Source organism: Bubalus kerabau, chromosome 2 (assembly GCF_029407905.1).
Source record: "Bubalus kerabau isolate K-KA32 ecotype Philippines breed swamp buffalo chromosome 2, PCC_UOA_SB_1v2, whole genome shotgun sequence".
Lineage (NCBI taxonomy): Eukaryota > Metazoa > Chordata > Mammalia > Artiodactyla > Bovidae > Bubalus > Bubalus kerabau.
The window spans coordinates 80,279,617-80,297,083 of NC_073625.1; the positions used below are offsets into that span (position 1 = coordinate 80,279,617).

Consider the following 17,467-nt stretch of genomic DNA (forward strand, 5'->3'; position numbering starts at 1 on the left):
TGGCATCACTGTCTCAGTGGACATGAGTTTGGGTGGACTCTGGGAATTGGTGATGGACAGGGAGGCCTGGCGTGCTGCAGTTCATGGGGTCGCAAAGAGTCGAACACGACTGAACAACTGAAATGAACTGAAGTGAACTGGGTCCTAGTATTCTTAACCAGTCCTGTTTCCTCTTCCTACTTTTCAAATTATTCCCTTAGTCACCTCTTGCTTAGTTACTGATTTTATAGCTGTACTTAGTGGAGAATATAATAATATTTAAACTTTAATGATTTTTCTAGAATGATTTAAAAGGAGCATAAATCCGCAAGTTGCTAAGAGATCTTCTGTGAAAACAAGTGTTCTGTATAAGAAAAGATGATTTGACCCAAAGAATATTTTAAACCCTGGTGGCTCAGACAGTAAAGAATCTGCCTGCAATGTGGGAGACCCGTGTTTGATCCCTGGCTCGGGAAGATCCCCTGGAGAGGGGAATGGCAACTTACTCCAGTATTCTTGCCTGGAAAATCCCAGGGATGTAGGAGTCTGATGGGTTACAGTCCATGGGTCACAAAGAGTCAGATGCAACTGAGAGACAAAAACAACAACAACAACAACAAAACAGATACTACAGCATAGGCAGAAACCAATCAGAGCAAAGACATATCAGGTATCCTCTGGGTGAGCTTCCCTAGTGTCTCAGTGGTAAAGAATCCACCTGCCAATTCAGGAGATGTGGGTTCGATCCCTGGGTCCAGAAGATCCCTTGCAGAAGAAAATGGCAATCCTCTCCAGTACTTTTGCCTGGGAAATCCCGTAGACAAAGGAGCCTGGCAGGCAGCAGTCCGTGGGATCATAAAGAGTCAGACACAACTTAATGATGAAACAACAACAACAACAACCCTCTGGGTCCTTTTCAGCTGAAAGTAAGCTCTGGATTAAAAAAATAGTTTGACAGGTGTCTCTGCTGCAGAGAAACTTTCAATATGCTTAGGTTCATTGTTGGTTTCCTAGAAGGAAATGAGCAGTCATAGCTTTCCCAATTTTGTCTGTGCATAGAAGTTAATGATTTTGTTTATAGCTTTTCTTAGTACTGGTAACTCATGAAAGACTTTGTGAAGGAAAGCCATTTTTATCACCATCAATATCTACCTCATCCAAAGCATCATATATACTAGATCCAATCACTTAATTAAAAAGTTTTTTTCTGAGAACATTAAGGAACACAATTCTTTGATTTAAAAAATCTGATTAAAAATTCAATATATGTAAACATTAGTTTAAAATGTTTCAGGAAACAATATTTCGACATACTCATGGCCAGGAAGTCTTCCCTGATAGCTCAGTTGGTAAAGAATCTGCCTGCAATGCAGGAGACCCCAGTTCGATTGCTGGGTAAGGAAGATCCGCTGGAGAAGGGATAGGCTGCCCACTCCAGTATATTCTTGGGCTTCCCTTGTGGATCAGCTGGTAAAGAATCTGCCTGCAGTGTGGGGGACCTGGGTTCAAGCCCTGGGTTGGGAAGATCCCCTGGAGAAGGGAAAGGCTATCCTCTCCAGTATTCTGGCCTGGCAAATTCCATGTACTGTATAGTCCCATGTTCGTTATGTTGTGCTGAAAATATGTGGTCTTACAGTACTGACTTTGTCTACTGTTGTAATTCACGTTTTCAATATTTTCTTTTTTTCCAGCCTTAAGAGACAATAGAATCGAGCTGGTTCGGGCTTCCTGGCATGAACTGAGTATCAGCGTCAGTGATGTCTCTCTGTCTGATGAAGGACAGTACACCTGTTCTTTATTTACAATGCCTGTCAAAACGTCCAAGGCCTATCTCACTGTCCTGGGTAAGTGCAAGGGACTAACACTATGTGATCACAAGCCAGAGAGATGTGTACAGATACAGCAACATGATTCAATAACAAATCTACACTGTGAGGATTATCAAAAGGCTTTTTAAAAAATCACAGTCATTTCCCCCACTTCGCAAATAGGTTCAAAGAGGTGTAAAGGTCTGTATAACTTCCTAAGAGCACACAGCCATTTTGTTTCTTAGCCAGGGATAGATAACAGGTTTTTTGATTTTTAAGCTAAGTTCCTTTGTGTCAAATCAGCTCTTTAGTGTATGTATGGTGATCCTTTTATAAAGTGATAGAATAATGAGCATAATGAAATCAATGTGTCTATGTGTACTCCTCCATCTTATCATCAGTCACCTGATGGGCTCCTCCTAATATTTTTTGACTTCCAAATATGACCCTTTGTGTATCTAAGTGCATTTAAATGACCCTGACATTTCTATTTGAATTCTTGCTTTTTAACTTTGTACTTTTCTAGATAGCTAAATGAAATGAAATTAAGTTGCTTGTGTACGCAGTTTGCAACTTCTATGTTTTTATTCTCTAAGTATTGGGCCATTTTTCTAAAGGTTATGGTGACATCAGAAAGCAATACATTCATAGCGTTTCTGGGGAAATAAAGTTGCAGCTCAGAGCTCTGTGATTCCACAGACGTCAGTGGCCCAATCAGCTGAAATTGCTGCAGTTCTTTGAAACACACCTGTGTAATGAACAAGTTAGACGAATTTAAAGATTGATTTTTTTTTTTTTTTTGCCTCAGCTTGCCATCCTTTTTTTGATAGATAAAGGCATAACACTGTATTTAAAGTAACTAATGCATGCTGGGTTTTTGTTGTTGTTGAGAATATGAAAGTTAATCCAGCTAGTGAATTTGTTTTATGCATAGGATATGAAATATGCTTCTTTGCAAGTACCACTGGGATGATTGTATAAAAATCTTCACAAGTTTGCCACTAAGGACAAAATATACCCACTAAATGGAGTATTTCAGGATAGCAGATGCCTAAGGTTAATGCATTGCTCTATAGAGAGCCAACTTGAGACCCCAAGAAATAGGCAATTGCCTACTTTCAGTTTATTAAATGGTGATGTAACATAATTTTTTTTAAAGCAGTATGAAGGTGAACAGAAAAAAATAAATAAATAAAGCTAGCCAGCTAATGAAATATGTCGATTGGTCATTTATCTTTATTGTTCTTGTTGTTCTTTTAGTTTGCATTTCTTTTATTGGTGACTTCCAACATTCCTACATTTTATTCTTTTCAAAGTGAATTAAGTAGTACAATAAAGAAGCTTTCAGCCTGCTTTTATTATTGAACACTTTTAGAAGAAATTTTAATAAATCTCTATCATGACAGCAGAATATTATTGTCTCCAAAATGTGTAACGTTCTATTATTTAAGTCATCCATGTCTATCTCTGCATATTAGCCATATGTTTATTCACTGGATGATTTGGACTAGAAAAGGTAATAAGTGGCTAGCATTAACTAGCATTAAAAATAATACAGATCATGTTCCACAAAACTATAATTGTATTTCTAATACAAATGGTATCGAGACATTCTTTCCCTCAGAAGAATCAGAAATATAAGTATAGTTGCAATTACTGATGAATCCCTTTTTCCAAAATGCATTTTCTAGAAAAATGTACACAGAGGAAAACAATATCTTTTAAGCTCTAAGAATTATGAAATCAGGAATGAAAGGTGCTGTTTTGGTTAAATCACAGTTTCCTAAAGAATGAAGAAATATGGTTTGCAGATTTTTTTTTTCCTGATGCAAGCAATCTCCCTTCTTAAATACACACAGTGTATTTAAGTACACTTATGTGTACTTTTATGTACACATATGTGTACATTTATGTACACAGTGGTAAATCTTAAGATACATTGAATATTTGTTTTAAGATTTACAATGAGTATTTTTAATGGTTAATTTTAATTAAAAAAAAACTACTTGGAATTAAGTGCATTTTAAACGCTTTCTGGATAATATACACACATATGCATATTTATACAGACACATACATATGTGTTTGTATGTATGTATGTATGTTGTTGTTGAGTCACTGAGACGTGTCTGACTCTTCTATGACCCCATGGACTGTAGCCCACCAGGCTCCTCCTTCATGGGATTCTCCAGGTAACAGTATTGGAGTGGGTTGCCATTTCTTTCTCCAGTATGTGTGTGTGTGTATATATATATATATATATATATAGATATATATATAATATATATCTATATCTATATTATATATATTATATTTAAGTAACTTATTTTATTATATAGCTGTTTTTTATTATGTTTTATTTTATTTTTCTTGACTGAAGTTATTGTTGAACACCCAGTTTAGCTTGTCATGAAAACAAATCAACATTGGAGATTAATGTTCATTTCATCCATTTGCCTAAATTTCAGGTGTTCCTGAGAAACCTCAAATTAGTGGATTTTCATCCCCAGTTATGGAGGGAGACTTGATGCAGCTGACTTGTAAAACATCTGGTAGTAAACCTGCAGCTGATATAAGATGGTTCAAAAACGACAAAGAGATTAAAGGTAAGGATTGGGGGAAAGTCTCCTAGTCCATATTAATATGTTGAAACTAGCATGAAGTGTTAGATCGACAGAGTTTTACATTTCCTTTTTCAAACGTAGTCAGTTTCTGATTAAGTGTAATTTGAACCAGATTTATCTTAAATTGGGTAATTTTACAAGGTATGTGGATACCATTTCTGTTTGCTCCATTTTCCTCTTATGTAAAACAGTTTTTTTTTTAATTTTATTTTATTTTTAAACTTTACATAACTGTATTAGTTTTGCCAAATATCAAAATGAATCCACCACAGGTATACATGTGTTCCCCATCCTGAACCCTCCTCCCTCCTCCCTCCCCATTCCATCCCTCTGGGTCGTCCCAGTGCACCAGCCCCAAGCATCCAGTATCATGCATCGAACCTGGACTGGCAACTCGTTTCATACATGATATTTTACATGTTTCAATGCCATTCTCCCAAATCTTCCCACCCTCTCCCTCTCCCACAGAGTCCATAAGACTGTTCTATACATCAGTGTCTCTTTTGCTGTCTCGTACACAGGGTTATTGTTACCATCTTTCTAAATTTCTAAATTCCATATATATGCATTAGTATACTGTATTGGTGTTTTTCTTTCTGGCTTACTTCACTCTGTATAATAGGCTCCAGTTTCATCCACCTCATTAGAACTGATTCAGATATATATCTAGTGGGAAAGTTGGAGAAATAAATGAGTTAATATACAAAATCCACATAGGTTTGTGCTTGACAGATCGGATCAGATCAGATCAGGCGCTCAGTCGTGTCCAATTCTTTGCGACCCCATGAATCGCAGCACGCCATAAGTATTTGTTAGATGTGGCCATTTTACAACTCATCTATAGTATTTAGATTACAGACAGAGAAATTCCATGAATTATTTCTTCAACTTGTTGGTTCTGAAAATACAAATTTCTGAGGATAAAACTAAACATTAATAAATTTGTTTTTCAGTAGTTCTCACAGAGGGCAAAAAATGTACTTGTCTCAGTAAAAATGCATAGAAATGTAAATGTTAGCCATAGTTCTGCTCCTTCATACCCTTAAACACACACACACATACACACACTCTTTTAAGGTGGAATAAGTTTATAGAGGAGATGGCTATTAAGGTTAGTAGTAATTTTTCTTTTTTACCCCACATACAAATATCTTGGACCTGAAATCATATGTCTGTTAAAACCCAATTATCAGTTCAGTTCAGTCACTCGGTCGTTTCTGACTCTGTTACTCCATGGACGCCAGGCTTCCCTGTCCATCACCAACTTATGAAGCTTCTTTTTAAATCCAAGTATAAAAGTCATCTGGGCTTCCCTGATAGCTCAGTTGGTAAAGAATCCGTCTACAATGCTGGAGACCCCAGTTGGATTCCTGGGTCAGGAAGATCCACTGGAGATGAGATAGGCTATCCACTCCAGTATTCTTGGGCTTCCCTTGTGGTTCAGTTGTAAAGAATCCGCCTGCAATGCCGGAGACCTGGGTTTGATCCCTGAGTTGGGAAGATCCCCTGGGGAAGGGAAAGGCTACCCTCTCCAGTATTCTGGCTTGAGAATTCCATGAACTGTATAGTTCACGGGTTTGCAAACAGTCGGACATGACCGAGTGACTTTCACTTTAATAAAATCATCTATTATGCTTGTTGAAAATGTTTCCTATTTATATAGCAATATGTATTATTCTCAGGGTAACCTTCTCAGTTCAGTTCAGCCTCAGTCGTGAGGGACTCTTTGTGACCCCATGGACTGCAGCACACCAGGCTTCCTTGTCAACCAACTCCCAGAGCTTGCTCAAACTCATGTCCATTGAATCAGTGATGTCATCTAACCAGCTTATGCTCTGTAGTCCCCTTCTCCTCCTGCCTTCAATCTTTCCCAGTATCAGGGTCTTTTCCAGTGAGTCAGTTCTTCGCATTAGGTGGCCAAAATATTGGAGCTTCAGCTTCAGCATCAGTCCTTTCAATGAATATTCAGGACTGATTTCCTTTAGGATGGATTGGTTTGATCCCCTTACAGTCCAAGGGACTCTCAAAAGTCTTCTCCAACACCACAGTTCCTTCTAGGAGATAGGTTTATGCAAACCATTCTGATTATTTTAACTTGCAATTCATGTATCTTACTTGGACACGGAGGTCTAACAGATAGAATTGTCTATAGTATTGGGTTGGCCTAAAAGCTTAGTCAGGTTTTTCCATAATTCTTGCCTCTTTTCTATTTTAGTTACTCTTTCTCTCTGTATATATATTTTCCCAAAACAATAGGGATAGGAGCTATCTCTAATTTATCCATAATCACTGTCTTGGCTTTAAAACTTTTAGTAAATACATTTTATTGGACTAAATTTAGAGAAATACAAGCACCCAATTCACAAGTCAGATACATCACTTTGCTAAATTAAACTTGCTCTTATAGTCTGCCAGGGCTCAGGACCATTCATTCTAATTCTACCCTTAGGGTTTATTTGTTTAGGTATGCGTGTTAAATGTCTGGTCTTGATTGGAGCTTTTCTAAATGAACCCTCTATACTGCTTCCAGAGTTATCTTAGTATGACAAGGCTCTAATCCAGCCACTTTTTCTGCATAAGCATTTCTTATTGAAAACCCTAACCTGGAGGATACGTTTAAAATCCGATTTCTTTGGCCTATAAGAAAGCTCCAGGCAGTGAATTCTTACAAATCAGATATTTTTCTATGTGATAGACTCAGTTTATGCTAGAATGTTCTTCTTAAATACTTTCCTTTAGTTAAATTATTACCCACATGCATCCTTTTCTGAATTCTGACATTAAATTAGTGAATTAGTCAGCTTCTCCTAATTTATTACCATTTTACTTGTGTTTTAGATAAATATATCCTCAGGGAAATCAGAGACTAACATACTAATCATTAATATTGATTGATTGTTTTTAACATTGTAGCCTTATGAGAAATGCTTGGTATTTTCATAAAAATATTTTTATAAAATATCTTAATTTTTGACAAATTTGGCATCTGCTCTGAATACTGGATTTGCTCATAGACTAAGTAGAGAGAGGACTTTTGTTTATATTTAAAACATGAAATTTTGATCTTATAAGTACCATAGTCCAAAATCATCTGAATCAAGACTAGAGTGAAAATCAAGACAAAAAAGTATAACAGAATCAGCATATGGCTCTAAGCTTGGTTCAGAAGTACTGAAGCTTTCTTTTTCCTATTCTCACCAGTGCATGGCCATTAATAGAGCATTTGTTGTTCCTATACTTGCATTTGTTTATATAGCTTTTTATTTGTTTATGACTCTTCTTTTGCATGCTTAAATAGTTTGTCTACATGATGATACAGTGAACTTCCTGAGTCCTCTAAGCTCTTTTAATAGGAGTATACGCAAATTATGCTGTATGTAGTACTTGATACAGAATGCACATTCATTACTATTGCTTGCTCTCTACCTGGGAAATGAAAATATACTCTAAAATCCATCAGCAGACGTGTCTCCCTAAAAGGAGTGTTCCATCCTTATCTTGCACTCTTGTCTTTTCAAATATCAGAATTTGACTTCCTATTACCATATAGCAGTTTTTACTACAATATCACTTGAGACATTTTATAAAGATGCTCCCTAGTGTAAAGAATGGGAATAGAGAGGCTAATCAAACCTAGCTAAATTCAATTCAATAAGAAATTGTTAAAATATCTCCCAACTAGAATTATGGCACATGAGTGAATATCCAACTAAAGAAAACAAGAACTTTGACCTGGAAATGTTTAAGATGCCTTTGGTATGATAAAACCAGATATGAGGAATATTTTCCTATAAACAGGAATGTGTAACATCATGTACAATAAATCTCAAAGTAGCTATATTGTCAGGGGAAAGGACTATTTTCCATATTTTAACTAAATGTTGACCAGTTCAACATATTGACAACTGTGTTAAATTTCAAATTCTATTTAATAGAGTTGTGAGCATTAAAAGTGACTTCTGATTTCAGGAGGAGTCATTTTTCTATACATTGTTTTGCCATTATTCTCTATCATATGAAATCAATTACCAAGTTTCTAGAGGAAAGTTGTTTCACACTCTTAGCTGATCACATTTTCTTGGCCAGGGTATTTCCATATTAGATTATAGAGCCATGGTCCTCAAACTTTAGCAGGTACTATCACTACCTCCAGGGCCTGTTAAACCTCAGGTTACAGGGGTCTGACCCCAGTTTTTATGATTGAGTAGGTCTGGGTTGGAACCCAAGAATGTATATGTTAAGTAGTGTGTTGAATTTGTGAGTGGTGATGACGCTCCTGTTTGGGGGCCACATTGCTATAGAGAACATAATGTTGAGAAGTATCAGTAACATATAGACGTCTTGCCTCTGTCTTTGAACTTTAGTTTCTCAGCCAGTACATGAGGATTATAAAACTTGCCTCAAGGTGCTATTGTAGGGATTCTATACAAACCAACTTGTATGACAAAATTTGACACTGTATTAAAAACCAGAGACATCACTTTGCCAACAAAGCTCCATATAGTCAAAGCTATAGTTTTTCCAGTAGTCATGTATGGATTTGCAAATTGGACCTTAATGGAGGCTGAGTGCCAAAGAATTGATGCTTTCAAACTATGCTGCTGGAGAAGACTCTTGATAGAAGGGACGTTCCCTCTCCAAGGGAGGACAGCAAGAAGATCAAACCAGGCAATACTAAAGGAAATTAACTCTGAATATTCATTGGAAGGACTAATGTTGAAGCCGAAGCTCTAATACTTTGGCCATCTGATGCAAAGGGCCAACTCATTGGAAAAGACCCTGATGTTGGGAAAGAATAAGGGCAGGAGAACAAGGGGGCAACAGAGGATAAGATGGTTGGATGGCATCACCAACTCAATGGGCATGAGTCTAAGAAAACTCTGGGAGATAGTGAAGGCACAGAGAGACCTGGCATGCTGCAGTCCAGGGGGTCACAGAAAGTTGGACATGACTTAACAACTGAAGAACAATGATATGTATAAAGTATTTTCATAGTATAAGGAATCACTGCATATAGTTTAGATATTATTGTTATTATTGCTATTGTTCTTATTACTACCTTGAGCAAACCATTATTGATGAGCTGTAACAATCCCTGAATTAGTCCTAGAAATATAACCAAAACAGAATTACTCCTTTAAGGTATTCATTTTGGGGGGATGGACATGTAAACATAAAATCTAACAAGTATAGTAAAAAAATTATGAACTGGCTAGTTTTTGTACAAAACAAGAAGCAGAAACAAGCCCTACTTTGTGGTAGAGGTAAAGACAAGTGTTTATTGATGCAATGTTGGTACTCAGTAAATGTTTGTTAAATAAATAAGTGGATCTTAAGGGATGAATGGAATTCACCATATGGTTTGTGGGTAAAAGTAGGTGGTATAGAATTCTAAAGAAAGGAACTGTGTCTTTATGGAGAGTAAAAAGAATTTGATTGTTTGAAGGAACTGAAATTTTCTGTGTGGTACAGACATGAGAGGTAAATGGGAAGATAGGGAACAGTTAAATCATGGATATTTTATTCCAGATTAAGGAGTTTGAAGTTGATTCTGTAGGCAGTGATGAGACATTTTCTGCCATATGCTTTGAACAGTGGAATGAACAAGCATAATTTTCTTCTAACTGTTTTTCCTCCCCATAAGTCTGACTCAGAAATCCTTTGGTGCCTCTGGGCAGCTCTGTATGCAAAACTGCAGGGAGTTTCACTGTAGCTTTTAATCTTCTGTGCAGTTTTGAAATCTGAATATCTGCCATTTAGTATAGGGGAAAAAATGTGTATTGCTTTCCTAAATCTGTCAGCATCCTGAGAATTTATACAAACTTTCCATTCCATGTATAAGTTTAGTAAATTGTAATTTGAGCAGTTGTCATCGTAAAATCTTAAGATTTTCTTTTCCAGCCAACTAGCTTTTTCATGAATGTGTTAGGCAGAATTCTATGAGAACCCTCAGTGACCCACATTTTTGTATAATCTTTTCCCCTGGAGTGTAGAAAGAACTTGTGAATACATGTGATATCACTGCCTTGATCATGTCACCTTACATGGCAGAAGGGATTTTACAGATATAATTATGGGTCCTTTTTGAGTTCATCAAAGGGAGATTATCAAGGGAAGCCCAACATAATGAGGTAAGGCCTTTATAAAAGAATGAAGAATCAGACATTCTCCTCCCGGCCTAGAAGACATCAAATAGTTACGTGTGAACTGACTGTAGGGGCTATGTGACAAAGAACTATGGATGACCTCTGGGAGCTGAAAATTGTTCCTGAATGACAGATGGTAAGAAAATGGAGACCTTGGACATACAGCATCAAGGAAGTAAATTTGCCCACAATCAGTAAGTTTGTAGAGGATTTGAAACTTTGATGGAAATCACAGCCTCAGCCAAAACCATGATTTCAACCTGGTGACACTGGGAAGAGGATCACATTAAGTTCTATCTGGACTCATCATCCATAAATATTGTGAGATAATAATGTTGTTTTACGACACTAAACTCGTCATAATTTATTATGCATCAATAACAGGAAGCTGATATCTAGAAAGGCAGAATGATTTCTCATAGTCGTATATTTGACAAAGACTGAGCTTGAGTATTCTGATTCTAAGACCCAGTACTTGAGTCTGGGAAGAAAGTGGAAGGCTAGAAGAATATTTAAGGGACATTTCAAGTATGAACTAATATAGCCCTAAAATAATGGATGAAATAGAATTTTTTTAAATGGATGGATTTAAGAGAGAAGACAAATTTCAGGTGAACTTGGTGAATGAATCTGGGAGATGCAGCAAGGATCAGAGACAACAAAATTTGGGTGCCTGAGTGATTTTGTTAGTAAATATGTGGAAATAAGGCATTAGGAGAAATTACTTCAGAAATAAATGATAATATGTTTATAATTTGAGGTTGAAATAATTATATAAAATCTAAAACTTAAGCTTAGTAGGCTTTTGGAGTTAGGTGATTTATTATTAAGAAGGGAATTTTTTACAATACAAAGGTCTACCATCTCCCAATACAGGACATTTTTAGTTTTAGTCTTTTTAAATAATCACCCTTTGCTTGTGCAGCACATTCCCAACAAAAACCCTCTCAGGTCATTCTGACGCTGAAAATACTGCTATGCTGTAACCTGCGTATCCATCAAAGTTTAACTTTGTGGGGAGTCAATGAAGCTTGTCAGTTCCTGATAATATTGCCTGCATTCTGTAAGTGTTATTTTACTTATTAAACAACATTTGTTTCAAATGTTGGACCACCAAGTTTAAGCTGATTTCAGCTGTGTTTCCCTGTGTGAACAGGAATTTTGATGTACACTTTAAATGTTAATTAAAAATAATGTCACAGCTCATTTTCAAGTTGGCTACATATAGTGTAGTTGTACTATAAACTACTAAGTAAATAATTTTTCAGCATTTGGAAACATGAGAGTGAATTTCTGAAAGCTGTGTTTTTCAAAAGGTAGCCTCAAAACAACTTAGAATTAGAATCACCTGAGGTACAGTTAGAAAAATGCAGGTTCTTGGTCTCAATGAAGACCTTTAAAATCAGAATTCCTGTTGTCAAGCCCAGAAATGCTAATATTTATGAAGTAACTCTGGCTCAGTTGGTAAAGAATCCGCCTGCAATGCGGGAAACCCGGGTTCAATCCCTGGGTTGGGAAGATCCCCTGGAGAAGAGAAAGGCTATCCACTCCAGTATTCTGGCCTGGAGAATTCCATGGACTATCCATGGGGTCGCAAAGAGTTGGGCATGACTGAGTGGCTTTCACTTCACTTCACTTCTATTGATCCTTAGGCTCACTATAGTTTAAGAATGCCTAAGATTAGAAACCAGCTAGCCAAACATTAATCGATAGTTAAAGAAAGAAAGAGAGGAGACCTAATCCATAAGTTTAGAAAATCATTTGATATTCTGTGTTCTTTAAGTATCTATTCTTAAAAGAAGATTCTCTAAAACTGAATCAAAAATGTACTTTAGTGCTTCAACATTCCCGAGAATAACTGTAAAAGTTCCATTAGCCAATATCTTAGCAATATTCTTTGGCTGGATGATTTTAAAAATTTGTGTTTCTTGCTTTGAACTCTGTGGACTCTACTTTGAGAAATGGTAGGCTAAATATTTAATTTAAATACTCTCTCTGGTATTGTAAAACAAGTTTTGGCCTAATGCTTCATTTAATGTCAGTTGCACAAAACCTTAATTAATTAATTTATTTATTTTATCCACTGGTTGTAAACTCTTTATTATTTTTCCTTTCTTTGTAGTTCTTTTTTTTAATTTTATTTTATTTTTAAACTTTACATAATTGTATTAGTTTTGCCAAATATCAAAATGAATCCACCACAGGTATACATGTGTTCCCCACCCTGAACCCTCCTCCCTCCTCCCTCCCCATACCATCCCTCTGGGTCATCCCAGTGCACCAGCCCCAAGCATCCAGTATCGTGCATCGAACCTGGACTGGCAACTCATTTCATACATGATATTTTACATGTTTCAATGCCATTCTCCCAAATCTTTCCACCCTCTCCCTCTCCCACAGAGTCCATAAGACTGTTCTATACATCAGTGTCTCTTTTGCTGTCTCGTACACAGGGTTATTGTTACCATCTTAAATATTAACATATTATACAGAGATTGTGAATTCCCTGGAGCTAAACACAAAAGAAAATAAAAGGGAAATACCTGTGTCCCCTGAGTTTAAAGCTCCTCTATCATGCAGGATACGGATTAATTAAAAGTGTTGTCATTTAAACTTACAGTGTACACCGTTCAGTTCGTTTCCTTTCTGTTGCTCAGTTGTGTCCAGCTCTTTGCGACCCCATGGACTGCAGCATGCCAGGCGAGATCCCTGTCCATCACCAACTCCCAGAGCTTGCTCAAACTCATGTCCATCAAGTCTGTGATGCCATCCAACCATCTTATCCTCTGTTGTCCCCTTCTCCTCCTGCCTTCAATCTTTCCTAGCATCAGGATCTTTCCCAGTGAGTCAGCTCTTTGCATCAGGTGGCAAAGTATTGGAACTTCAGCTTCAGCAACAGGCCTTCCAATGAATATGCAAGGTTGATTTCCTTTAGGATTGATTGGTTTGATCTCCCTGCTGTTTATGGGACTCTCAAGAGTCTACTCCAACACCACAATTCAAAAACATCAATTCTTTGGTTCTCAGCTTTCATTATAGTCCAACTCTCACATCCATATGTGACTACTGGAAACACAATAGCCTTGACTAGATGGACATTTGTCAGCACAGCAATATCTCTGCTTTTTAATATGCTGTCTAGGTTGGTCATAGCTTTTCTTCCAAGGAGTAAGCATCTTTTAATTTCATGGCTGCAGTCACCACCTGCAGTGATTTTGGAGCCCAAGAAAATAAAGTCTTTCACTGTTTCTATAGATCAATGAATTTTTGAGGGTTTTTTTTGTCTGTTTGTTTAAAGTTACCACTTTGAAAGTGTCCTTACCATTTAAATCTGGGTCATTCTGGACCCCATATTAAATCGGAAAAAGAAATAGCATTTGTAATACCTGTAAGTGAGGCATGTGTGTGTACATACAACTTGGGGTTTTCTAAATGCTGTTGAATATATTAGCTCAAGATTCTCTCAAGATACAATGAGAAACATAAGACATCTTTATGGAAAGAGATAAAACAATTGTTTCATCTGAGTGTGAATAGCTAATGAAAGCAAATGATAACCAACAATCTTTGAGAAACTTTTCCTTTTTAAAGTTTCTTACTTTTTAAAAGCAACTATTGAGACATAATTGACAAAAAGCAATCCACACATATTTTAAGTGTCCATTTTAGTATATTTTCCCCATGATCAAGATAGTGAACACATTCCTCATCTACAAAAGTTTGTTCATACCCATTAATAATTCCTTCCTGCTGATCTTCTTTGTCCACCGTTCCCTCCCCCCCACCACCTCATCTCACTTCCAGGAAATCACTATTCTACTTTATGCGATTATAGATTACGTTCTCTAGAATTTTATATAAATCAAGTCATATAGTATACCCTCTTCTTTGATTTATTTCTCTCAGGATAAATATTCTGAGACTCATCCATATTGCATATAGAAAAGCTTTTGTGTGTTACTCATAGGTATTCCATTGTATGCATCTGTATTACAATTTGTTTATCCGTTTATCTGGTATAGACATTTAGGTTGTTTACAGTTTGGGGCCATTGCAATAAAGCTGCTATGAACATTTAGATATAAGTATTTGTATATAGTTCTACTTTTACTTCTCTTGGGTAAAAGTCTAGGAGTAGAATGGCTGTGTCATACAGTAGACACATGTTTAATTTTTAAAGGCATTTCCAGACTATTTTTCAAAGTGGTTGTACTACTTCATGAAGTTCAAATTCTAAGTTGTATTATTATTATTTTTTTTACTTTTATGAATCATGCTTTGGTATTATATGTAAGATGTTTTTGCCTAATCCAAGATCAGAAAGAATTATTTCCATAAATTTTATATTTTTAGGTTTTATATGTAATTCGAGAGCTTTTACATTTTCAATGCCCTTGTCTTTTACTTCTCTCAGCTATATTATTTCTAGGTCAGTTTCAAGAGATTGACTGATCTCATTATAGATAATATTTTCCTTCTTCTTTGAATGCAGATTTATTTCTGACTGGATTAGGGACATTAAAATGTTCACCTTTTTGGTACTGAATATTCTTCTAATTCTATAAGAATTCTTAAGTTTTGTTCTGGTTAAGTAACTTAGAAAGAGTTTAATGCTTTCAGAAGTGAATGTGTTAGGTGCTCAGTCATATCCCCCTCTTTGTAACTCCATGGACAATAGCCTGCTAGGCTCCTCTGTCCATGGAATTCTCCAAGCAAAAATACTAGAGTGGGTACCCATTCCCTTCTCCAAGGGATCTTCCTGACCCAGGGATAGAACCCAGGTCTCCTGCATTGCAGGTGAATTCTTTACTGTCTGAACCACCAGGGAAGCCCTTTCAGAGGATCCTTTAAATTTCTTAGGAGGGACAGAGCAGCTTTTATTGTAATAATTATTTGAATCCCATTGTTGTTGTTCAGTTGCTAAGTTGTGTCTAACTCTTTGTGACCCCAAGCACTGCAGCACACCAAGATACTCTGTCTTTCACTATTTCCCGGAGTTTGCACAAACTCACATCCATTGAGATGATGATGCCATCCAACCATTTCATCCTCTGTCACCCCTTTCTCCTCATGCCCTCAATCTTTCCCAGCATCAGAGTCTTTTCCAATGGGTTGGCACTTCATATCAGGTGGCCAAAGTATTGGAGCTCCAGCATAAACTCTTCCAAAATCTTCTGAGTGCTCCAGGTACGAAGTATGAGTTTTGATTTTTATTTTTTAATCATGTTAGTTAGAACAGGCACTATTTCTCTGTCCTATGTGACCCTCATGTACCATTTCCTCTAATTTTTTTCTGATAGTTCTTGTCCTAGCTTCAAATGCTTTCCTCACACAGATACACTGATCAATAATTTCTTTGCCAAATACTGTGAGGGACACAGCAGACATCTGGAGTCATCTCTTCATGTAGCTCTTTCCTTTTTGATATTCTGTCCTGTAAATTCTTAGAGGCTTCCCAAGGAGTGACAACCCACTCTGGTTGTCTTGCCTGGAAAATCCCATGGACAGAGGAGCCTGCTAAGCTACAACCCATGGGGTCACAAAAAGTCAGACATGACTGAGTGAGTGAGCACACAACCCTATAACCTTTAGCCCTCTGGGCTTCTTAGACACCCAGATCTATCAGTATAACTCAGGGAGGCTGCCAGGTTATACATAGTTTTCCCTCCACACTTCATTGCCTAGAAAATCTCTCAAGGCATTAAGCAGAGACAAATTTTAAGGTTCATTTCATTTGTTTTCCATCTTCCTGGGGTAACAGTCCATTATTATGATGTTCAATATCTTGGAAACTTGTTTTTTCCAGGTAAGAAGTAAATCCAGCCTTGTTACTCTGCTAGGCTGAAAGGAAATGTTATTTTACCTACGTTATTGAAATGTAGAGAAATAATACTTTTATCTAAATGGTGTTTTAATTTTGTTTGATTGCTTATTTAAGATTATACAGTATAATAACTTTAAGAGGATGAACATGATTAAGTGTAAAATGTATTCATACTCACATTGGCAAAATAGTTTAGATTAATAATTCTGTGAGTTTTAATGTCAGAAGTTACTTTAAATAAAATAGCAACAGAAATTCAGTGCTGGTATATGTTGTTCTGGGAATGGAAAGAGAAGTTCCAGCGTGTATATAATGATATCTTTGACTGGATTTCACTTATTGTTAAGAAGGAGAATTATATCAATATCAAACACTGTTTTATTGCTTATTAATGCTTTTAGTCACTATTTTTAACTTGTGTTAAAGAAAGTGCAACTCTCACTCATCAGTGAATTATCAGCCAACAAGCAGTGTTGAGATACTATAATAACATAAATATTCAGATCTACTAACTGTTTAGCTCACATCTGCTAATGGAGAGACTTAATTACTGTTCACAATCTCCTCAGGTTCTTCTCAAAAGATACTTTATGATTTCTCCATGTGCTAAGGAAGATGCCCCTCCCATTCAAGAGCTTTGGATTTTTCATGAAAATGTAGTTTCTTATGATTTCTGTGCCATATAAGGAGAGATGGTCTCATTACCATCAGCTTTAGCAAATGATCTTCTTGGGACCCAGGAAGATATTTTATGAAGTTTATGAATCAAATCTTTCTAAAAATGATTATTTAATTCTTTGATCAGACAGCATACAAAAGTACACACATCATTTTGCTGGCAAAGGTCAATATAGTCAAAGCTATGATTTTTCCAATAGTCATGCATAGATGTGATAGTTGGACCATAAAGAAGGCTGAGCACTGAAGAATCAATGCTTTCAAACTGTGGTGCTGGAGAAGCTCTTGAGAGTCCCTTGGACAGCAAGGAAATCAACCAGTCAATCCTAAAGAAAATCAACCCTGTATATTCATTGGAAGGCCTGATGCTGAAGTTGAAGTTCCAATACTTTGGCCACCTGATGCAAA

At 36.6% G+C, this 17,467-nt stretch overlaps 1 protein-coding gene across 1 annotated transcript in view; it reads left to right on the forward strand.

Annotated features, from left to right (window-relative positions):
• The window catches only part of CADM2 (cell adhesion molecule 2), a 285,958-nt gene that overhangs the window by 95,214 nt on the left and 173,277 nt on the right, over positions 1-17,467 (forward strand). The window contains exons 3-4 of the mRNA XM_055570073.1: positions 1,671-1,823; positions 4,256-4,393. Coding sequence (XP_055426048.1) covers positions 1,671-1,823; positions 4,256-4,393 — 291 coding nt within the window. The remainder of the gene's footprint in view (positions 1-1,670; positions 1,824-4,255; positions 4,394-17,467) is intronic.